The sequence below is a fragment of the Sebastes umbrosus genome, chromosome 7 (assembly GCF_015220745.1).
Source record: "Sebastes umbrosus isolate fSebUmb1 chromosome 7, fSebUmb1.pri, whole genome shotgun sequence".
Lineage (NCBI taxonomy): Eukaryota > Metazoa > Chordata > Actinopteri > Perciformes > Sebastidae > Sebastes > Sebastes umbrosus.
Genome location: NC_051275.1, coordinates 6213802 through 6239627, shown reverse-complemented (window position 1 = coordinate 6239627; position 25826 = coordinate 6213802). Strand labels below are relative to the sequence as shown.

At 39.0% G+C, this 25826-nt stretch overlaps 4 protein-coding genes across 4 annotated transcripts; 3 read left to right on the top strand and 1 right to left on the bottom strand.

Annotated features, from left to right (window-relative positions):
* Positions 1-811: 811 nt before the first annotated feature.
* On the bottom strand, positions 812-1741 carry LOC119490803 (olfactory receptor 52N4-like). The gene has a single exon (XM_037774292.1). The coding sequence runs from the start codon at positions 1739-1741 to the stop codon at positions 812-814; it is 930 nt and encodes a 309-aa protein (XP_037630220.1).
* Positions 1742-7558: 5817 nt separating this feature from the next.
* On the top strand, positions 7559-8494 carry LOC119490801 (olfactory receptor 52B2-like). Its single transcript, XM_037774291.1, has one exon. The coding sequence runs from the start codon at positions 7559-7561 to the stop codon at positions 8492-8494; it is 936 nt and encodes a 311-aa protein (XP_037630219.1).
* A 3282-nt stretch (positions 8495-11776) lies between these two features.
* LOC119491525 (putative gustatory receptor clone PTE03) lies at positions 11777-12718 on the top strand. The gene has a single exon (XM_037775667.1). The coding sequence runs from the start codon at positions 11777-11779 to the stop codon at positions 12716-12718; it is 942 nt and encodes a 313-aa protein (XP_037631595.1).
* Positions 12719-15858: 3140 nt separating this feature from the next.
* On the top strand, positions 15859-16788 carry LOC119491524 (putative gustatory receptor clone PTE03). Its single transcript, XM_037775666.1, has one exon. The coding sequence runs from the start codon at positions 15859-15861 to the stop codon at positions 16786-16788; it is 930 nt and encodes a 309-aa protein (XP_037631594.1).
* Positions 16789-25826: the final 9038 nt, after the last annotated feature.

Below are 25826 nucleotides of genomic sequence, written 5' to 3'. Positions count from 1 at the left end.
AGAATTCTCACTACCTCACTACCAGATATCTGAGGATCAGTGAGTTTTTAAAGTTACAGCTTTTCTTTTTCTTTAATAACAGGTAACACATTCTCACTGTGTATGCCTCTTCAGGATTTTGTCATTCAATGAAAAGAGTTTAGAAAGTTACCATATACATCCCAAAACTAAAACATGAATTAACTGTTAATTTGAGATATTTTGAGTAGATGTAAAATACATGCTTTAGAGTTTTAGGACCAAAGAGTGAGCGTGTGTTGGATATTGCTACATCTTATACGATTGTATGCACAATATGACATGCACAGCAGGCAAAGGTTTTTTGTATTGTATTGCTGAACTGTTGTCTGTTAACAATGTGTACTCCTCATGAAACATTACCATAATCCCTGCAACTCAAAGTGAAAACAAATACATGAATATACACTATATATACGCTCATTGATACTTCTTATTATAGGAACAGTTTAGGCAAGGTCAATAGAAATTGTGATTTTCATGCTATTCCTGCATTGTGACACAAGAGGTTGGTAGAGAGCTTGTTACTGAGACCTAGCACCCAGGGGCCAGTAGACACTCATTCTAATGTATTTACACTTTATGATGATATTTTGCTGTCAACTTGCAGAATTCCTTCATGAACCACATGGAATTTGGTAACAAAAGACAGATATCTTTGCCTTTTTCCCTGAAACAAATCTGAATTTCACTCCAAATCAGTTATTGTTTCAATTGAAACAGGTGAAACAAGTGAAAACAACTAGTATGTCTTTATGTTCAAAGTAACAAAGAATAAAGAGGAAAAAGGATATTAGGATGGAGTCACTTTTCTTCGCAGTATCTGGACAATTTTATCACGTAATGATCTTGATTGCATTCCATAGATGATTGGATTTAAATTAGCAGGGACGACATGAAACAAAATGTATGCAATCTTCCTTAAATCTGGGTAATTTTGAAAACGATGCAATATGATTGTTAAAAACCCCGACCAGAGCATGATAAGATAAAGAACGAGGTGGCTGGCACAGGTTTGAAGTGCTCTGCTTTTCAACTCTTTGCTTTTCTTGATCCAGCAGATGACAGCTATTCTGAAATAAGTGACGGCTATGCCTCCCATTGAGCAACCGAACAGCAACACGGTGAAGAAGAGCCCGTAGATGTTGTTAATGGACACGTCCTCGCAAGAAAGCTTGAACAGTGATGCGTTGTCACAGTAAGCATTTTGTATAAGCGATCTACAACGGGACAGCCTCACTGTGAGACCTATCAAAACAGACACCAGCAGTAATGACACCCCCCATGCAGTCGCGGACAGCCCAATCACAGCTTTGGTAGTCATAATTGAGCTGTATCTCAGCGGGTGACATATCGCCACATATCTGTCGATTGCCATAATGATGAGAATCATATGTGAGGCTGATCCGAACGTGTGGCTGTGAAAGGCCTGAACCACACACTGGTTGTAGGTGATGAACCGCTCTGTCGAGATGATGTGAGCCATCAGCTGAGGCAGTAGGACTGTGTTACCTATTACATCATTGACAGACAGGTTACAAAAAAGAATGTACATGGGCTGGTGCAAACTCTTCTCAGTGATGATGAGCACAAGGACTCCGATGTTAGAACAAAGCAGGGTGAAGTAAACAAACAGCAGTAAGAAAAATATAGGGTACGTGAACTCTGGAGATATGTCAAAGCCTTGCATCTGTAGGATATCACTTGTCATGTTGCTTTCCATTCTGTTGAAATTGATGACCTAAAAGAGAAAAATTGTTTAAAGCTTTAGTGGTGAAGGGTGAAAAATCCACATCGAAACATATCAAATTTGAAATAAATAAACATTTTGGGCATCGTTCTGTAATTTACTGCACATTTCATTCTTTATACCAAAAAGACAAAATGTTAAAAAAGAAGTAAAATATGAATAATAAATGAAATACCTACAATAACTAATCATAATACAAGAAAAAAAACCCATAAATTAATTAAATTAAAAAAAAATCTAAAATGTTTTGTGTGTTAAGACAATACTTACTTTTCTGATTTGAATTTCAGTCTCCTTCTCCTGTAGAAACACTTTAACCACCTGAGCACAAATGTGTTCTGTCATGGCAGGGACAATTACATTATGAACGTAAAAATGAAGCATATAGATGTTACTTTCTGCACATTAAAGTGACGTTAAATGTTACACCACAATGATGCTGAGCTTTATCCTGTACATATATACAATAAATGCTCAACACAAACTACAACCAGACATAATCGTAGTGTTGTGTGTGAAATAACACTGCAGCATTTGTTCTTCCGGATGATAGTACCTTGCCTGTGGAGGTGGGAATCCCAACTCAGCAGCTAGAACTTGATCTCTTTTATATTCAGCGTGAGTAACATGTGACGTAAATTCGCTGTCCTCACCATTGGAGCGCAAGTGTTTTTATTTAACAAAGTTTAGGTCAGAGAGAGAGAGAGAGCAACTTCATTCTCTGCTCAGGTAGACATTACTCCACTCTCTTTAAATAGTTTGCTGCTCTATTAATGCTCTGAATATCATGAAGAGCACTTTTGATTTAGCTTGTGTAGACGCAGAGTCGGGCAGAGGTCATCACAGGGACATCACATTCATTAATGTGACTAAAGTCAACCTCTCTTCCTGTATTTCTTTCAATACACCTCACCAGTCAAACCCAAGCAACAATACTGTATACTAATTCTATGAATTGATAACTCAAATTCAATAAAATGATATGTAATTATATGTCAGCAAACAGGGTTTAAAATGAAAAGTCAAGTTCGTCAGTCTTTCTCAGAACCTGCACTCTGTGCAATGACAATAGATCAATGTACATCACAGTTGACATATCAAGTGACCAATTGATCGAACAAGGAAAAGTGTTCTAATTAGATTTTTACTTGAGTTATATTAAAAAGTTGCAAGTATGAAATGACCTGAAACCATGCATTAGTTTGAACACCAGAATTCTGAGGCATCACAGTCATGATAGATATTACATGTTACACTATAGTCTATAGAGGATAGAGAAATACACATTTTCATTGAGTAAATAATCACATTATGCTGTATGGATATGTAAATACAGCTTTACAGTCAGACACACTGCAACACAGGCTCACAGCATTTAATCTATTTGATTTGTGTACACAGACAGGAATTTCCGTTTTTTGTTTTTTTTTTCGTGACGCTCAGCGCGACTTTCAACAACGTATTTTTAGTGCATTTTCCTACAAATGTCCAGCAACACATGACATGTGTCAATTTCCGCTCCAGTCTTTTCAAAATAAAACCACTCAGTTAGGTTTAGGAATAGATTGACTTGGTCAGGCTTAGGCAACAAACTACTTAGTTAGGTTTAGGAAAAGATTTTGGTTTGGGTTAAAGTTGACAAATAAATCAACTTTGACTTCTGGTTTCACACGGGACACAAACACCGGTCTCCTAGGCAAAAATCCGGTGTTTTTTACACGATTACATGATTACATACAAATTGATTTCGTGCTGACCATCACGAAAATTTTTTTAAATTTGTGTCTATGTACACGAATCAGTACATTCAATTTTGTGACTATTTCCCAAACTACTGTGCGACTGGACTGCACACTCACACACTGGGCCCCTAGGCCTTTCTCCAATGACAAACGCCTAGACCACAAAACTATCTCAATACTACTACATTTTATGAAAGAGAAAGATTAATATTAAATTCCACACACTGGAATAGAACTGTTATTCAGTTATGGCAGCGAAGAAAACCCATGGATTAATATGTATGTGTGGGGCCGCCTACGGCACAAGTTAGAGTTTAATGTTCATCTGACCTGAATGTGTTTGGGTTGGGACGAAACCCATGTAAACACCAAAACACCACAAACTCTACAAAGAAAGGCCCCAGATAGCAGATTCACACCATGCACTTTGCTGTGAGGTGACAGAACTAACCAGTGAACCAAATCACAGGCCTGATTATTATCATACTTCAGTTGTGATACAGGAGAAAGGCCACAGAAAGTAATTAGAGGGTCAAATCAATTATTAAAGCAACTCAAGGGTCCATCATGTCCATTCCTCTTGGGTGAGATGATTAGTCTTTCCTAATGTCCTAATGTCCTAACAGCTCTTTTGTGTGCCTGAACAAGCCCTTGTCCTCAAAGGTCTGATCTGACCATTTCAGTGCTGTTTCAATGAGTATTTTTCTTCTGGGACATATAAACAAATGGGAAAGGCTGTATAATATGTTATACATTTTTGATTTATTGAGCCATTTAACATAATCATTAAAACAGATTTTTTTTAATTTTTTTAATAAAGCATTGTAGCTGAATGGAGAAAAAAAAACAGACTGTTGTGATAACTTCAAGCGTTCACTCAATCTGTTCAAATGTTTTAGATATTAAGTGATTAAAGTTAAGGAATCAAATGTTTGCAAGTTGTATGATGTCACATACAGCCTCACATGTTACAGCCACCCTCGGGTGTTATTAAACAACATCCTTCACTAGCAAAACAACAAGGACTCTCATTATCATCTGGAGGTTTACTAATTGTCTGGGGATTAATTACAATGTGAGACAGTTAACAATACATCATTTAACTATATCTCAGAGGAGCTCATTAATAGATGTGTTTTTACAAAGTAATGAGGCATCTAGCTGATGTAACTCTACCACTTTGTAGTGTATCATAGTTACATAATATCGCTGCTGTTGCCCTTTAGCTGAAAAGATGGATAAGGTAAAAGCTGGAAAAGTTCATATTTAGTATTCCAAGTACTGTTGTGTGATATCAGTACAACTTTTTCAAAGTAATGAAAACTAAAGACTTCAAATAAGTTTGCAGCAAGATTTTTTTTTTAACTCCAGCCGGGCTTTCCCAGCATTACTGTGGGCCAAAATGTGGTCCTGATATTAGACTTGATAGTCCACCATTAAAACAACAGTCAGCTCTATTCCTGGAATTATAAAATTCAAACTCTGAAACAGACACACTGTAGATTTAACAGTGACTGTGATTGTGAAAATATAAAGAGGCCAGCCTCTTTTCATTGATAGTCCCACACTGTAGAGGCTGTGATACATTGAGCAAATTTGGTAATTAAGAAAAAACAAGAATGCTTATCCCTAAGGACCTGTGATTGAAAAGATTAAAGCCTATAGTCAAAGCCTAAAGTCAAACAAAAGACAAAGATCATGGCGGTCAATAATAGGCCACTGACATTATTTTATTTTATTTCTTTACAATTTAAGATGAAACCGGACTTCACAAAGGACTGAAAATAACTTTCTATACCTCCTTCGGATGAAATGTGCTCATGAAAAAAGCTAAGTGCCTGTTGTGATTTACAGCACTGGTCATCATAAACCGCATATTGCAACAAAAAAACTGTTACTCTTTTTCGTCTCTACTGAAGACATTTATCTACTGATTCTCGCTCTGTTTGAAAGCAGCTACAGCTCCGCATTTCCAAAAAGTCTCACATCAGATGCTACGAGTGTAGTTGCAATAATACACTCTTTTGTGTACTAATGGACTTGATGGTCGTCCATTATCCTTTTTTGTTTTGTTTTATCTATGTCATTTTAAATAGTTAATTATCTGTTTCTTACATCTTTAGCCTGTTCCCTGTGCTGCAGACAGACATCTCACTGCGTCTCCTTGCTGTAGTACCACAACTTAATTGTAATTTTGACGACACACTTTAGTAATTCATTTGGGCACATTTATTAAAAAACAATCAAAGTAATTTACACATTATTTCTGGGGAACAAACTAAGAAGATTTAATAAACTAGAATTACTGCCTTGTGATTGTACGCCTCCGCCAACCAGTTAAGTTGCAGTGTGCATCCACGTCTGTCCAAAATATCACTTCATCATTTTATCCTATTAGACATTTGTGTGAAATTGTCATAATTACCTCTGCCAAGGCCGAAGGCCTATGAAGGAGGTTATGTTTTCACCGGCGTTGGTTTTTTGGTTTGTTTGTTTGTTTGTTTGTCCGTTAGCAGGATTACTCCAAAAGTTTGCAATGGATTTAAATGAAACTTTTTTGGAGGGGTGGAGTGTGGCACAATGAACAATCCATTAGATTTTGGTGGCGATCCGGATTCAGGAATATCTTTAAGAATTCCGATCAGCCTGGGCATTAAAACCACAGGGTATAACACATGTGCAGTGTGACTGATGACACGTTGATGACGCGTGACCCCGCCTCCTTCTTTCAGAGAGAGGGACAGAGAGAGAGTGGAGAGGGGGGTGGGCAATCGTACTCGGCCACCTTGGCGGAGGTCTCTGCACAAACGGGTTTTGTGAGGTCATTGTGACCTTTGACCTTTGACCACCAAATTCTAATCAGTTCATTTTTGAGTTCAAGTGGATGTTTGTGCCAAATTTGAAGAATTTCCCTCAAGGTATTCCTGAGATATCGCTTTCATGAGGATGGAACGTATGGGAGCTTACAGTGACTTTTGACCTTTGATCACCAAAATCTAATCAGTTCATCCTTGAGTCCATCTGTCCATATGTCTCAGGAATGCCTGAGACGTACAGACTGATGGATGGACAACCCAAAAAACACAATGCCTCTGGCCACAGCTGTCACCGGCGCAGACGCATAAAAATACAAAATACCTTTAAAACATGCTGGTTTCAATATTTAGTTTTTCTTTACAAAGGTATCTCATACTTAGCCCACTGACATGTGAATTGAATAACATGGATTATCTCGTTACAATGGCACCTTGCAGTGGGTGGGATATATTAGGCAGCAAGTGAACATTTTGAACTTTGAACTTTGTTTTAGAAGCAGAAAAAATGGGCCAGCATAAGGATGTGAGTGACTTCTGAAAAAAGTTAATGCTGGTTCCGATAGAAAGGTGTCAGAACACACAGTGCATCGCAGTTTGTTGCGTATGGGACTGCTTAGCCGCAGACCGGTCAAGGCGCCCATGCTGTCCTAATGTTATGGCTGATCGGTGTACGTAGACCTGGCCAACAAAAGGCCAGGTGTTGCTGATTGGAGGCTCACAACCTCTGTTGCTTCTGCTTTCAGTTTTATTTCATGTTTATTCCAACTTTTATTTAAAGAACATGGGATCTGAAATACAGCTATTTTGAGTTTAATTTTAACTTCATTTTTTTGACGTTCCTCATTTCTTCTTTTTGCTGCTCAGTGCCAGTCAGTATCAGGGGGCGACTTCAATCAGAAATAAACACAGCACTGGAGATTGGCTTATAAAACATTGGCCACTATTTTCAGGCTGGTCAGTATTTATCTGCAGAAGTTCTCCAAATCAGCCCCGACAAGAAGGGACAAAAGGTCTCTACACTTGCAGTAATCCTGATATTATTCATCTTTGCAGCGCCAAAGTGCGCCAATCCCAGAGACAAAAGGTGACGTACACAAGTTATGGTTCGGGGAACGTTAAATAAAGCAGGATGGGCAGGGCGATTCTCCACACTTCATTGTGACTGCTCTAGACACGTTTTCCAACAATGAAATTTCCTCACTGTTTTTAGTAGACAGTAAGTGGAGAAAAAAATGGAGAACAAATCTTTTGGGTTCAGCACTGAGTTAACCCTCGACACATTTGTTATTCCACCCGGAGGAAAGTATCCCATATTTTTTCTTGGTATTGTGATTTATTTTTTTTGCATTTTTTGCAATCTGACCTTGTTGACTTTGATCATTCTGAAGAGGAACCTTCACAAGCCCATGTATTTCATCCTGTTTAGTCTTCCCCTCAATGATCTGTTAGGCATAACTGCAATGCTACCGAAAGTGCTTTCAGACATTGTTACCGAGACAAATAAGGTTTACTATCCTCTTTGTGTTTTACAAGCATTCTTGCTCCACATGTATGGTGGTGGGATTTTGTTTATTCTTGCAGCAATGTCTTTTGATCGTTACGCTGCCATCTGCATGCCGTTACGCTACACCTCTCTTATGTCCCCCAGAGTTATTATTTTTATTATCTCTCTAGTTTGGGGTCTTGACTTTGTCTTGAATGTATCATTGTTCTCTTTACAGACAAGGCTTCCCAGGTGCAAATATGTGATTATGAATGTGTTCTGTGATAACCCTTCTCTACTGAAGCTCACGTGCGGAAACACGACAGTCAATAATATCATAGGATTATTTAACACAGCTGTCATGCAAGCTGTAAGTGTGTCTATTCAGGCATTTTCCTATGTGAAGATTCTGATCACATGCGTGGTTACAAGGAGGTCTGAAGTGAAGACGAAAGCTGTCAACACGTGCGTTGCACAGTTGCTGATATTAATCATATTTGAGATTGTGGGAACTTTCACAATTTTATCTCATAGGTTCAAAAATGTCTCAGCTGACTTGCAAAAGATTATGGGCATGCTAATATTTCTCGTACCTCCGCTTCTGAATCCAATTGTGTATGGGCTGTACACAGGTGAAATACGAAACACTCTCCTGAGAATCTTGAAAAAAAGGGTATCTGTCTAAATCGTTACACAAGGTGGTTAACAGCACAGAATTTCCTCTTTTTGAACTGCAATAACAATCATAACACTGTGTTATCTCAGGTAGTGTCTCTGATAGTGTATCAACTATGCATGGAACCATAACAAATGCATGAACTTGAACACACACAACCTAAAATCACTTTCAACAGTTTGATTTCTTGTGCAAACCCTGGATTAGATATGGAAATGCCATTATTCTAATGTAGGACAGGAAGGTTTACTCTGGTTTTGAGGTGTATTGACTGATATTTGTAGTTTTTCCTCAACGCAACAAAACCGTTTTGAAAAGGTGGGGAACATATTCGATGATACTGAGTCAAGTTTTAAGAGTTTTGGGGTCTTGCATTTGATGAGGATAAAACTGATGAAACTGTGCATCTTGCTGTAATTATACAAACTTGTTACTTGACTTTGTGTTCTTGTTAGAAGTTCAGGAAAAAAAAATATTATTATTATTGTGATCTCTTCTTTTGTGTTTCTATTGGTGTGTACAGCACTTTGTGTTAAGTACAATAGTGTACAATTATAAATGGAGATATTACTCTAATGCAAATAGTCTAACACGTAATACTTCATCATACATTACGTTTTCATTTAAAGTCTTAGCCTGTTCTTTACTTGTTCTTATCCTCTTCACATTTGATTGTATGTTTAAATATTATTTGCTATAAAGAAGTGTTCACATTTCTATTTACTTATCATGCACTCCACGCACCATACCTACATGGTGTCTGTGAATAACTTTACATCCATTAATCACACTGTAATTATTGCAGAGTCCAAACCAATGCCCAATATATACAAGATGTGCTGATTTTTGCTGTGTGGTCCATTAATAAAATCCAAATATTTTGAAACATATTTCATGTTGTTTCGTCATTTAATGAAAACAAATAAAAAATGAAAAAAGCACAGTTAACAACACAAAATAAAATGTCATTTTCATATTAAACTCAGTTGGATTAAAACTGAATACATATAGTCAGGTATCATTTTATATACAAATTAAGAAGCTGAGGCAAAAACAAAGAAAAAAACAGAAAAAGGATAAAGATAAGGTGGCACAGTGCAATTCTACCATCAATTTGGACATTAAATTGTGCTTGAGTTTATATATATAATCATTACTTCATGATTATCTTGCCATTACATAACCCTTTTGTGCCCCATCAATTAAAGGAAAGCAGAATCCCACAAAACTAACAAGTAGCTACAGAGCTTTAACTAGGAAATCCACTATTAGACAAAAACAGAACAGCAGGATTCTCAAAGAATCTTTTAATCACAATATTCACATATTATTTATATTCAAATCCATATGACATATTCTGTAGCACTGCGATGCTGACACCTTCAAACAAATGGAATAAACAGAGTATGTGCCAGTGTAATTAAGTTTATAAACTTGATTATGGAGCTGTGGGGAAAGGCAAAAGCACCAAGCTAGTGTTGTAGTCAAGACCACCTAAACCGAGATCAAGTCATGACCTAGACCAGAGTGTTTTGAGACCGAGACTTTGAGGGGTTGAGACCAAGTCGACACCAAGACCAAGGCAGGGTGAGATCAAGTCAAGACCAAGATCAGACCAGTGCGACTCCCACACTGCATGACACGCTTATGATAAAATGTGGAACATGCAAAACCATAGGCACTGCTCAAATTGATCTGAAGAATCCACATTGGCCTAAATACACCCAAAGAAAACAAATGAAGGTTCCATTTTATTCGCCTCTTTTATCGCCATATACACTGATCAGCCATAACATTAAGACCACTGACAGGTGAAGTGAATGACATGGATTATCTCGTTACCATGGCAACTGGCAGTGGGTGGGATATATTAGGCAGCAAGTGAACATTTTGAACTTTGAACTTTGTGTTGCAAGCAGAAGAAATGGGCCAGCATAAGAATGTGAGCGACTTTGACAAGGGCCAAATAGTGCTGGCTAGACGACTGGGTCAGAGCATCTCCAAAACTGCAGCTCTTGTGGGATGTTCCCGGTCTGCAGTGGTCAAGACCTACCAAAAGTGATCCAAGGAAGGAAAACCGGTGAACCGGCGACAGGGTCAGACCCGAGGCACGTGGGGAGCGAAGGCTGTCCCGTGTTGTCCGATCCAATAGAAGAGCTACTGGGGCTCAAATTGCTGAAAAAGTTAATGCTGGGCCTGATATAAAGGTGTCAGAGCACACAGTGCATCTCAGTTTGTTGCGTATGGGGCTGCGTAGCTGCAGACCGGTCAGGGTGCTCATGCTGACCCGTGTCCACCGCCAATAGCGCCTACAATAGGCACGTGAGCATCAGAACTGGACCACAAAGCAATGGAAGAAGGTGGCCTGGTCTGATGAATCACGTTTTCTTTTACATCATGTGGATGGCGACGAGTTCAAGGTGTTGACTCGGCCTCCAAATTCTCCAGATCTCAATCTAATGGAGCATCTGTGGGATGTGCTGAACAAACAAATCCGATCCACGGAGTCCCCACCTCGCAACTTACAGGACTTAAAGGATCTGCTGCTGACGGCTTGGTGCCAGATACCACAGCACACCTTCAGAGGTCTAGTGGAGTCCATGCCTCGACGGGTCAGGGCTGTTTTGGCGGCAAAAGGGGGACCTACTCAATATTAGACAGGTGGTCATAATGGCTGATTGGTGTATATGTTTGTGTGTGTGTGTGTGTGTGTGTGTGTGCGTGTGTGTGTGTGTGTGTGTTATGGCCACAACAGGAAAACATTTGACTCAACCCTGTGACTAGCAACATATACAGAGGACGCCATATCTGAGGGTTAGTTTTTAAAAAAGCAAAACATATCTAAATAATGCCATGAATTAACCAAAACTATGGGAGTCTGGATGCCTGGTCTGGGCCGGCCACCCAAAATAAACCAACTGGCAGAGATACAGTTGGAAAGCTATTTCATTCTGTCTCTGACATCCTCACATGCACTGTACCCTTGGGTGATATCACTGGTTACCCTTGGGCTGGAATGCCAATAAGAGGCTGAGTATTTTACATGACAGCTCACAACAACGGTCCAGCCACAGGTGAGAGTTGAATAACATATTGCCAGAGGTAAGATATTACAAGCACAGCTGCATTACTCCAAGGCACTTACTATAAGATTGTTTGTTAATGTTTTTGTCTTTTTTTCAGTTGAACATTACTTCATCATCAGTTGTTAAGAGTTGGCAAATTGTTCAACAGAAGAAGCAACAACAACAACAACAACAACAATATTATAGCGTACAGTACTGTACAGTTATGTACACAAATGCATCTTCTGCTGTTTTACTAACATTGGAAACACTGGGCTTATCTGATGCAAATATTTACCCAGCTTTTTTGTTTGGGACTTTAACATATGTGTTTATTATGTTTTGCAACTTGTTGGTATTATCAACTATTGCTGTAAGTAAAAAGCTACACAAGCCCATGTTTATCCTGCTGTTCAACTTGCCCATTAGTGACATGGTGGGCGCTACAGCTTTTTTTCCTCAGCTTCTTTTCAGCATTGTGACACAGAACAGACTGATTTCCCATCCTGCATGTTTTACTCAGGCTTTTCTGATTCATTTTTATGGTATAGGAAACTTGCTGATCTTGAGTGCCATGGCATATGACAGATATATTGCTATATGTTGTCCTTTGAGGTATAATGCTATCATGAGTCCACATAATTTAATCAGAATTATTATTTTAATATGGTTTATAAGTTTCTCAATGATTTTTACATTGTTTATGCTGGCTGCACGGTTTAAAATTTGCAGGACGAATATAGTGGATTTGTTCTGTAACAATCCGTCATTATTGAAACTGGTCTGTGAGGACACCAGAGTCAACAACTACTATGGGATGATTTGTATAATCTTACTCCAAGGAGGACCAATGGCAATAATAATATACACATATGCACAGATTTTGCACACATGTGTCATAACTAATAATACAGATGCCCGGAGAAAAGCCATTCAGACATGTGGTACACATTTAGTTGTTTTCTTAATCTATCAAATTAATGCCACCTTTGCACTCATTGCTCATCGCATTGAGAGTTCATCCCCATACTTAAGAAGGGCTCTCGGTGTGTCAGTTTTAATATTTCCCCCTTTTTTGGACCCGATTATATATGGACTGAAAACAACAGAACTCAAGCAGAGCATGATAATATTCCTAAAAAGAAATGTAGGTTCAACAAAACTGTAACCAGTTTTGGCTTTCATATGAAATAAATTACATTCAGCATGAACTAATGTTGACTTTCAAATCCTGTATAATTTAGTACAAATAATTTTCATAAAATATATTTATGTGTTTTTTACATATAAATTTCTCCATCTGATGATTACGTGTTTTATGAATTTGTAAATGATCTATTGTTCACATTTATGTTAAAATATGTTTATGATCACATGAAACAGCAGAGGTCATTTCTCTTCCAGAGAGTTCCACTGTAAATTATTTTAATAAAAAAATAAGGAATATGTCGACAGGAACTAATGTGAGGGAAAGACTGTGGAAATGAATCACAATAATTACAGATCCTTGCAGATCTGAAAAATTGCTGAAAGATGAACAAAATCATTGCTGTAAATTAGAAAGTTAGAAAAGTTGCACATGCATTTATACTAGAATTAAAGGGAAAATATTTAGATACACTCTGCTCTGTGTGAAACCTTGTATTGTAAGACATTGTGTCTTCAGATATTTCAGACATGTGGATTATAATATGAGCTATTAATGTAAATATAAAAACACAAAGATGTAATTTCCTTTAGAAATGATGTGTGTGGATATATATATATATATATATATGTGTGTGTGTGTATGTGTGTGTGTTCCTATGCTGGTTTGCTTTGCACATGTGTGCAACTTCTGTAATTCCCTAATAAATAAATGGCAGATGTGGAAATTGTATGATATGATCAGTTATTTGATATTTTCTAAGCACTATGCACTATAGGAGGAATAACCATTGTTGAAATGAAACACTTCGATCTTTAATCTCTTTTCCATATTCTTGACAATGGAATAAAAGCAAATTCAGTGACATAGTCACTATTTTAGTAATTGAGAACACTGATTTAAAGAGAGAAAAATAGATGCAATAAATATTTTATAACTATACAAATTATTATCTATTGGCAATCTATTTCTTTGGCAAACTAAAACATTTTGTCAACAGCAAATACTGTGAATGAAGTAATGGATGGAATGGGTATTCAATGAGGGAAATTTGTGACCTGCTCCCAGGGTCACGAGGGAGTAGCCGTGCTCTACAAATTAACATATCTCTATGCAAGGCAACCTTTATTCCTTTTAGTAAACCCTGTCAACAACCCTGCATGGCCCCACCTACTCGCTGTACAACTTCAAAATGTTGTTGTCTGGCACTCATTTCTTAGTTCCTCCTCTGTCTCGCCCTTGCTCTCAGGAACTGACCTCAAGTAAACTCATGGGTACATTTCAAACATCTTGGAGCTTTCTGGTGTACTTTCTGGTGGAGAGGGGGGAGTCAGGGGGCCATCAACATTTCACCCCAAGTCAGACCTCCAGCTTTTCCACGCTCTTCAAGTTCTGCACAGTACAGAGATTGGGACAGCTCTTCACAGCCCACACTTGCTAATCTGTGGTGCAGCTGACCCCAACACTGACAACCCTGTGACCCAAGAACCAAACTCAGAGAAATCGGGATACCATGTCCATCTGCAAAGGAGAGATTCCTTCTCCTTGTGTTAACAACACAGTCCAGTGCCCCAGGGACATCCACCATGTATACAGTCCTCTACGGTTGTCATCATACTGGGCAGTGAACAGACCTCTTCACAACCCCACAGTCACCAAGGTTTCCCCCCCGCAATGGGGGACAGCTCACCATTGGTGGTATGAAGTGAGTTTTCTGATAATTTACTAAGAGAACAGTACACTAGCTACTGTAGTCCGTAGCCAATGCCAAAACAAAGAAAACAATGAACTCTGCTGTAGCCCTGAGCATAGTTTCTCAGTCAGTGTCACACCAAACATGCAAGCGTACATACAGTACTGTAGATATCTGAAGGTACGGCATAGAGTGAAACAAAGAATGTAAAGCATTACCTATCCTGCAAAGGAGCTGACTACGATTCTACGAACTACAGTGAAACGAAAACAGATATTTCCTGATATCATCATCCTCTCTGATCATTGCTGCTATGAATGATTTTTTTACCCAAATCACAGTATGACGATGTGTAAAGTTACAGTAGTCCTGGAATCCAGAGATATACAGCATTTCCTCCTTTCTTCTCAACGGTGAAATTGGTCCTGTCACAACTTCTGCCTCCTGCCAATCTTGGAAGTCGCTGGATATACGTTGTGGAAGTCTGCATATTTGTGATAAGAAGATCTGGCGGCATCTAGCGGTGAGGTTGCAGATTGCAACCAACTGAAATCTCTCCCATGTGCCATGCCTGTAGAACAACTATGATGGCCGACGCGGAAACGAGAAATCATGGATCGCCCTATCTAGAGCCAGTGTCTGATTTGTCTGTTCTGGGCTACTGTAGAAACTTGAAGAGGATATATAAATGGCTCATTCTAAGGTCATGATCAGGATCCCCCTAAATGCTACACACTGTTCCTGTCAGTTGAACATGCATATAACCCACATTCATACCAGACTGTTATCACAGGTTAATCCCTTGTCGTCATAGAGACAGGAACTGTACTTCTGTATACGATACAAAATTACACAAATGTTTTTTAGAATTGTTATTTATTCATTAATTTTGGCATTGGGCACACCTAAAAATTAGCTGATGTACAGTACATTATGACTAAAGGGCGTAAGGTTCTACTTTATTCAACAAGTATAGATTCCCAGTATATATTACATGTATGTATATTTTATACATATATAAAGGTTAAAATAGTGATACAATAAGTTATGTTCCAAAGTACGCTATTTTAACTATTCATTTTGTCGTTAATATTCTGCAAACGTGGCTATTTTGAAACCACATTGCATGATAAACATGTTTCCCTCATGATGTCAGTTTGGTTTTAACAATTGTACCAGCTGACACACTGTGCTCTCTAACCTCATGAGTCATCTTGTGTTTACACTAAATGCAAATAAAAGACAGAGTCTTTTCCATTGCTCCGTACAGTGCAGGTGAGGATAAGTTATACTGCAACAGGTATAAAACCAGAGGTACATTTGAATCAATGCACAGCACTTAATTCAAATTGTTTGTTAATACAAACATTTCTTTCAGGTGAGGATCCTTCATCAGTTGACTTGAGTATTGAGGAAAATATATTTTTTTCAACGGGGGAGGCCACAGCATAATAATAATGGTATAATTATGTATACAAATGCATCTTCTAGGGAATTACTAACACTGGTATCATTGGATTTAACTGCTACACAAATGTATCCAGCGTTTGTATTTGGCACACTCACCTATGTAATCATTATGTTTTGCAACTTGTTGGTATTAACAACTATTGCTGTGAGTAAAAAGCTACACAAGCCCATGTTTATCCTGCTGTTCAACTTGCCCATTAGTGACATGGTGGGTGCTACAGCTTTTTTTCCTCAGCTTCTTTACAGCATTGTAACACAGAACAGACTGATTTCAGCTCCTGCATGTTTTAGTCAGGCTTTTCTGATTCATTTTTATGGTACAGGAAACTTGTTTATCTTGAGTGCCATGGCATATGACAGATATATTGCTATATGTTGTCCTTTGAGGTATAATGCTATCATGAGTCCACATCATTTAATCTTCAATTTAATTTTCAATTTCTCAATGATTTTTACATTGTTTATGCTGCTTGCACGGTTTAAACTTTGCAGGACGAATATAGTAGATTTGTTCTGTAACCATCCGTCATTAATAAAACTGGTCTGTGAGGACACCAGAGTCAACAACTACTATGGGATGATTTGTATAGTCTTAATCCATGGGGGACCACTGGCAATAATAATATACACATATGCACAGATTTTGCGCACATGTGTCATAACTAATAATACAGATGCCCGGAGAAAAGCCATTCAGACATGTGGTACACATTTAGTTGTTTACTTAATCTTTCAAATTAATGCCAACTTTACATTCATTGCTCATCGCATTGAGAGTTCTTCCCCGTACTTAAGAAGGGCTCTGGGTGTGTCAGTTTTAATATTTCCTCCTTTTTTGGACCCGATTATATATGGACTGAAAACAACAGAACTCAAGCAGAGCATGATAATGTTCCTAAAAAGAAATGTAGGTTCAACAAAGCTCTAACCAGTTTTGGCTTTCATATGAAATATTTTACATTCAACATAAACTTGTTAACTTTCAAATCCAGTATAATTTAGCAAGAATAGTCTTTATACAAAAATATTTTTCTAGTGTTCTTTACGTATACATTTCTCTATCTGATGATTACATGTTTTGTGAATTGTAAATTATCTAATGTTCACATTTATGTTAAAATGTGTTTATGATCACATGAAACAGCAGAGGTCATTTCTCTTCCAGAGAGTTCCATAAATAAATAATAAGGAATATGATGACAGGAACTAATATGAAGCAAAGACTGTGGGAATTATTCACAATAATTACAGATCCTTTCAGATCTGAAAGATTGCTGAAAGATATGAACGAAATCATTGCTGTAAATAAAAGAAAGTTGCACATGCATTTATATTTGAATACAAAATTGGAAAATATATAGATACACTCTGCTCTGTGTGAAATCTTGTAATGTAGGGCATTGTGTCTTTTCATATGATATATTTCATATATTCAAACATGTGAACTATAATATGAGGTATTCATGTGAAAATGAAACACAGATGTATTTTCCTTTACAATGGAAGTGATGTGGAAATGTATATATATATATATATATATATAAAAAAAATGCTGATTCTGACTTCAAATGATAATGATGTCAGACCAACCCCTCCCTCTTCTCTGTTCTGACTGACTGTTTTGATATGCCGAGATTAACCTTATCCCTTCATTTACTGTGTAATAAGCGCGCATATACTGATCAGCCATAACATTATGACCACTGACAGGTGAAGTGAATAACATTGACTATCTCGTTACAATGGCACCTGGCAGTGGGTAGGATACATTAGGCAGCAAGTGAACATTTTGTCCTTGAAGTTGACGTGTTGGAAGCAGAAAAAATGGGTCAGAATAAAGATGCGAGTGACTTTGACAAGGGCCTAATTGTGATGGTTAGAAGACTGGGTCAGAGCATCTCCAAAACTGCAGCTCCTGTGGGATGTTCCCGGTCTGCAGTGATCAGGACCTACAAAAAGTGGTCCAAGAAATGAAAACCGGTGAAACGGCGACAGGGTCAAGCCTCATTGATGCATGCGGGGAGCAAAGGCTGGCCCGTGTTGTCCGATCCAATAGAAGAGCTACTGGAGCTCAAATTGCTGAAAAAGTTAATGCTGCTTCCGATAGAAAGTTGTCAGAACACACAGTGCATCGCTGTTTGTTGCGTATGGGGCTGCATAGCCGCAGACCGGTCAGGGTGCCCATGCTGACCCGCGTCCAGCGCCAAAAGCGCCTACAATGGGCACGTGAGCATCAGAACTGGACCACAGAGCAATGGAAGAAGGTGGCCTGGTCTGATGAATCACGTTTTCTTTTACATCATTTGGATGGCAATGAGTTTGAGGTGTTGACTTGGCCTCCAAATTTTCCAGATCTCAATCCAATCGAGCATCTGTGGGATGTGCTGGACAAACAAATGTAATCCATGGAGGCCCCACCTCACAACTTACAGGACTTAAAAGATCTGCTACTGACGGCTTGGTGCCAGATACCACAGCATACCTTCAGAGGTCTAGTGGAGGCCATGCCTTGACGGGTCAGGGCTGTTTTGGCGGCAAAAGGGGGACCTACTCAATATTAGTTGGTTCCACCCACTGGGAAAAAAGAGACTTTAAAAAGAAGACTTTCAATATAGGACATTTTCAACTGGCAATGATGCCAGGAGACCCTTCGAGCTACAAGAAGAGGGGTTGAAGCAATAGCACATAGACCCGCTGCACCAGAGAGCGAGATGGGAAAATGATTCATGCCAAGTCGCACCTATGGAATGTGCCAGCCGACCATATCCAAAGATGCCCGAGAACGCCAAAGACAGCCACTGATGGAGAAACATGATTCATGCCAAGTCGCACCGTGGGATCCAACAGATCCAGAATGCCAAGATCAAGACAGAACCTGCCGCCACTCCATAGGCCAACAGCACGACCTCCCATCCACCCATCAGAAAACGGTGACAAAAATACATTCTCAGTTGTGAAAGAGTTTGATGATTAGGCTACTTAATTTAAACTAATAAATTTGGAGTAAATAACTAAACAAGCTTTGTTTAAGAAATTGGTAGTTAATATCAGATATAAGAATAATTGAGAAATTCATCAATAAGCATAAACTGCTTCATAATCTTCCCTGGTGCTTCTTAAACTCTCAACTGCTGAACGCTGCATTAATACCGAAACTAAATTTAATTGATAGGCAAGCGTCAAACGACAAATTCAAAGAGAGATATCAGTCACTGAATTGACCTGGTCACATTTGATTTGTTTCTATCCAGAAATGGTCATTGTTGTATTCACTGTTTTCCTTCATTCATCCTTTACTCATTTTATTCCATTTCCCTTTGTTTTATCATTTATTCAATTGTTTTCTGTTAGTAGTTTAGTCATGTAGTTAGTTAAATAAACATTTAATTTATAAAGAATTTGGTTATTTGATGTGTGTGTATATATAAAACTACTCAAATCAGTGTTCACTATGCCCAAGAACTCCTTCTTGAGATTATGAGACTTGATTGATTAATATATACTTTTTAAAATTGTCCCTCTTTTTACAAAATTGGGTGATTGATTATTAATCTGCTCTATGTAATAATGCTACAAATGCAATGCATTGGTACCAACCATGTCATACTAGCCTGTTGTGAAGGAGGCTAAAAGACACTCCAAAGTTATGCTAAATTATGCAGAGGAAAAACTGTCATGTCCCTTGACCCCTGACCTCAAGATATGTGAATAAAAATGGGTTCTATGGGTACCCACAAGTCTTCCCTTTACAGACATACACACTTTATAATAATCCTATGCAGTTTTGGGCAAGTCATAGTCAAGTCAGCACACTGACAGCTGTTGTTGCCTGTTGGGCTGCAGTTTTCCATGTTATGATTTGAGCATATTTTTTATGCTAAATGCAGTACCTGTGAGGGTGTCTAGACAATATTTGTCATTGTTTTGTGTTGTTAACTGATTTCCAATACTAAATATATACATACATTTAGCATAAAGCAAGCAAATGTGCATACTGCCATGTTGATAAGAGCATTAAATACTTGACAAATCTCCCTTTTAAGTGTGATTCATCGCGATAAACTATGGACAATTAATTATGCAATTAATCGCGATTACATATTATGTGTAAGATTATATGTAAAAAACAAAGCATGTGCATTGTCATGTCTTGCCCTGCACCCTGTGTATTTTGGAATTCCTCTAACCAACAAGTGAACTGGAGCATGGTCGGTCTTGAGGGTTAAGTGAAGGCTCCAGAAGTAGTACATGAAATGCAGGGTACCACTGACTAACCTGCTGTGGTATACTACGACTTTCTACAATCAGGTGTCAAACAGGTTACATGTAGCACAGCTCATGTTTCAATGTCACTGGTGTCCATATTGAGGATGAAAGGTATGGTGTGGTTAGGGGAAAAGACGACTAGTGCATCCACAAGAGCTCTGTACAGTGAGGTGAATGATGTATGGCACTCCTCTGTTCACTTCACTATTAAGTACAGGCCAAACTGGTACTTGATGCATCTATGCAACAATACTTCACAAACCTTTAGTATGTGGCCAGGCCCAGAAAGCTCTTCAAGTTCTGCACAGTAGAGAGACTGGAACAGCCCTTCACAGCCCACACTTCCTAATCTGTGGTGCAGCTGACCCCAACACTGACAAGCCTGTGACCCAAGAACGTAACTCAGAGAAATCTGGATACCATGTCCATCTGGAAAGGAGAGATTCCCTCTTCTTGTATTAACAACACAGTCCAGTGCCCCGGGGACATCCACCATGTATACAGTCCTCTACGGTTGTCATCCATATTGGGCATTGACCAGACCTCTTCACAACCCCACAGAACATGTTGAACATGCATATAACCCACATTCATACAAGAATGTTGTCACAGTTTAATCCCTTGTTGTCATAGAGACAGCAACTGTACTTTTGTACACGTAGCGCTCCTTCACTCAACTCTAATTTTGAAACAGGGTATCATAGTATATATATTTAGCATACCCTACCTTTAGTACCTTAGCATGGGAGATGAATTGGTGAGGGTTCACTACAAAATACAATAGGGATGTGTCTACATATGGGCATATGACTCTGACTAGGGAGACAGAGAGGCCTGGTTAGCTTACTTATAGCTATACTGTCAATGTGAGCGGTAACAAACTCCCATGCAGTATATTTACCAAATGAAACCTATTTTTAACACATGAATCATATTTACATCACAATATATACCAACACAAAGTTTAAATTTCAATCACAGCAAAACATTTATTGCAACACATGATTGTCTCAAAGAAACACAACAGAAATGATTAGGCCAGGACTTTATACTCAGTTACCATGGTACCATAAATGTTGGCGTGCTTGTTGGAGCTCATTTGTAATCCTCAAGGAAAATATGGTCCATACTCATTGTTCCTAACGATTCAGCACGTTGTTAAACATTGCTTCAAACCTTCTGTCTATCTATGTGGCTCCTGTGGTCCTCCATACCGCCCAGCATGAATTTTCGATGAAAAGACGTCCTTACTCTCCGCGGCAGACTTCTGGAAACAGCGGCATGTGTGTCGCCATCAGACGCAAATGTCTTTTTCAGCTAGCGAGGACAACAGCTAGGTAGCTAGCAAACAGTCCACACGTGCATATGCGCCGGCTTGATTAAACAACTCCGAACAAACTCACTCTCTCTTTCTTACCGAGGTACACAATAAAATATATAAAACTCCCGCCTGTTAACTATTTGTAAACTTAAACACTTTCGTAGCTTCTCTACTGTTTCTCCCTCGTCTCTTCCACACCGTCTCTCATCGATCTTCTCCGTTCTTTTTGTCCCACTCCTCTGAGAATCCGGTATGTTACCTTAATCATCATCTGATACTCTCTGATTGGCTAATGACATTGATGGACACCTGGCTGCCCAATACACACAAAGGTAACCCATTATGAGGGATTCAAAGGCTACTCAAAACGGAGAACATGTCACAACTTGCCAAAATATACATTTATCTAAAAGTTATTACACTAGAAATACACTGTACAGTTGTTAAATGATCATATATCAGAGAATATTATGCAAACAAAAAATAGTAGGGTACCACAATCACAATACAAAATTACACTAATTAAAACCTCTCCGTCCATGGCACTGTTTTAGAATTGTTATTTATTCATTCATTTTGGCATTGGGCAAACCTGAAAAAGATGATGTACAGTACATTATGACTAAAGTGAAAAAACAAAACAAAAAATCAAACTAGACCGCATAAAGTACAGCAAAGACCCTGGCCACACAAGACCCATAATTATGGAAGAGCTAGAAAAGGGTATCTTTACGCTGAAGCCAGGAAAAGCAATTGGACTAGACAACATCTCAACAGGGCAGATTAAGAACTTTGGACCTACTGCAAAGAAATGGCTGCTCCAGTTGTATAACAAATGCTTGACCACTAACAAGCTTCCTAGGATCTGGAAGAAAGAATATGTACTGGTACTCCTAAAACCGAGAAAAGATCCATCAATTCCCAAAAGTTACAGGCCTATATCACTGCTGAGTCATATGTACAAACTGTTTGAACGACTGATCCTCAACAGAATTGGACCTGTTGTTGACGAACTTCTCATCCCAGAGCATGCTGGGTTCCGCCCCGGCAAGTCCACGACGAGCTAAGTACTCATCCTCACTCAACACATTGAAGATGGTTTCGAGGAAGGGAAAGTAAAGGGTGTAGTGTTCGTTGACCTCTCGGCTACTTATGACACAGATGTCTTCACCACAAGATCCTGGAGCTTACCAGAGATACCCGTTTGACGGAACTGATTGAAAGTATGCTTGAGAACAGGAGTTTCTTTGTTGAACTGGGCGGTAAGAAGAGCAGATGGCGAAGACTCAAGAATGGTCTACCACAGGGAAGTGTGCTTGCACCACTTCTCTTTAACATCTACACAAACAACCAGCCAAGAAGTGAAGGTGAATTGAGTCTGTTGAAATGCCTCTGGTGTCATCTACAAAATTCCTGGGAATTATTATTGATGAGTGCTTGAGTTGGAGAGAACAGATTGACTGGGTTTGTAGAAAAACAAATAAATCTATTGGAATAATAAGAAGGGTTAGTCCTCTTGTCACCACAAACTGTCTCCTTACTCTTTATTATAGTCTAATTTATCCCTATCTTTCATACTGTAATATAGTTTGGGCGAGTACTTTTCCTACAAACCTTCATAAAATTTTAGTTCTCCAAAAACGTTTTGTGAGGATTGCAACTCGATCAGAGTCACACATCTCCTCTGCTCCTCTATTTAAGAAACTCCAGATTCTTACTATTTATGATATCAATATTTCTCAAATATGTGTTTTTATTTATAAGAAGCTTTCTGGTGGGAATATTCCTGAGCAGTTCAAGACCTATTTTAAAACAAATTCTCAGGTCCATTCTTACTTAACCCGTCAATCTCTAGATCTTCATCCACCTAAATTCCTCAGAGGTCAATCTTCGATATGATTTAGGGGAACCAAATTATGGAGTAGCTATTCACATCTATCAAAAAACTGTTCATCTGTAAAAATGTTTCAAAAGTCGCTTAAAGGGTCATTTAATTGCTGTATTGTAATTGCTTTTCCCCCATGTTGTCCATGTATCTGTTTTTATGTTTTTTATTTTTTCTCACTCACAATGTTGTTTGGTTACGATTGCCCGGAAGTCATTATAGATATTTAAATCAATATCCTCCTCACAAACACTAACCATACACGGACAAACACACACACGCACACACGCGCACACACACACGCACACACACACACACTTATCTTTTTTTATATATTTACTGTATTGTTATTGTTGTTATATATATATTGTCCAATTATTTGTTATCACTATTATGTAGTCATATTATTTCTTTATATTAATCTTGTCTCTAAGTGGAGGCTTCAGATAAGCCCAGAGGGTTTTTTGCCTCTTCCTGCACTGTATATTATTCATTTTTTTTTTTTTGTTATGTTGTATAGTCTTAAATTGTGCAAAACAAATAAACAATAAACAAAGTACCAGACGATTCATCTATGCAAATGACCTTGGTGTAGCTGCCAAAGACATTGACTTCTATGTTGTTGGAGAAAGACTCTCAAATGCTCTCAATGAACTGACATCCTACCATGACAAGAACCCATCTAAAACACAGGTGTACGCTTTCTATCTGTGCAACCGAGAATCAAAACGTCACCCGGTCTGGTGTTCCCCTTGAAAGTTGCGAATACCCAGTATATCTAGGTGTCACCCTAGATTTATGCCTCTCTTTCAAGACCCATGTCGATAAGACAAAAGCACAAGTCTGTGCAAGAAACAATATTGTTAGCAAACTTACTGGAACAAGTTGGGGTGCCAGCCCAGTTACACTACGGTCAACTGCCTTAGCCCTGTTCTACCCAACTACTGAGTATGCATGCCCAGTCTGGGAAAAATCAGCACACGCTAAGAAAATTGACCCAGCCATCAACATTACCTGCCGTCTAATCACTGGATGTCTCAGACCAACACCAACAGACGGCCTATACATCTTATCAGGCATGGCGCCACCAGAGATTCAACGCAGTGCAACAAGTAGTAGAGAATGCCAGCGCCAGACCACAGATGAGAGACATCCCCTATTCAACCATGAACCAGCAAAGAGATGGCTTAAATCCAGGAAAAGCTTCCTCAGCGGGGTTGAACCAAGTGGAACAGAAGTTACCAGAGTTGCATTATGGGAAGAGAGGCTCACCAACCTTCCAACAACAACAAACATGTCCTTAAAGGGACTATTTGTAACTTTCAGAAATGCTTCTTAACAGCGACACCTGTGGCCGTGAAATCAACGAAAGTCAGCGTCGGGCTCGCGCTTGCTCGCTCTACATAGACATGAACAAGCATCGCTCAAAACAGTGAGGCGACACACGTCAGCTAAAACCACAATATCACTCTATGTTTCACCTGCTTGGCAGTAATGTTAGCTGACCAGACGAAGGTCTCTCCATGAATCACTGCTGATACTGTGTTTGCTTCTCCTGCCTCAGCGCAGGCTTCAGCAGCGGGGCTCCGCAGTGAGAAACTCGTCTCCGCCCGCAGCCGGAGTGAACAGGGAGACACCGGCACCCGGTCGGTAACGAGACGACAAGGTTTCTCTCTGCAGAGTCCCGTCACTTCACAAGACACGGAAAACCTCTGTTTGTCTGGTGAAGCTGCAGCATTTATTTCTGCACAAACGTCCACTGTACATTTACTAGATATTCTCAGAGCTACTAACTCTTCTGCAGTTTGGAGTGAGCGCGCGTTCACGTCTAGAGGTGGAGCGAGTACGCGTGCGCTGTCTGAGTGAAGGCAAGCAGGCAGAGGAGTGGGGACCCTGGCCACACGCGAGCGCGCATATGCGAGTGCGCATGTGTCCCGACCCGGTACATTTATACGCTTAAAAAGTTACAAACAGTCCCTTTAAGTGCCAAAGAAGAACTCCCACCTGGTGCTGATTCAGGTTGGGTCGAATGGAAATGCCTCAACCGGTTAAGATCTGGTATTGATCGCTGTAAGGTCTCTCTGAAGAAATGGGGATATCTGTGTGGACAAGATAAGAAGAAGAAGACTTAAGGACCTAAGGATTTACTTTATTCATCCAGTTTCAAATTAAACAAGTATAGATTCCACATACATGTATTACATGTATGTATATTTTATATATAAACTGGGAAAAAAAAGTTCGGAAATTTGTGTTTGGTTGATTATTTCTCTGTTGTTACAATGCTAAATGGCATTGTATTTTACATAGTTGGAAAGCCTGTTTATTTACCTTCACAATGATGTCCAACTTGTAAGGATCATGCATTTGTGGGATGAGCAGCACAGCTGAATATTTGGGTAGCACCCAAGAAAAAATTGCCAAAATGCTCTGCCGATGGTAAACAGTGTATTCTACTGTTGGTATTGACTCTTGTTTTCAGTTATATAAATTA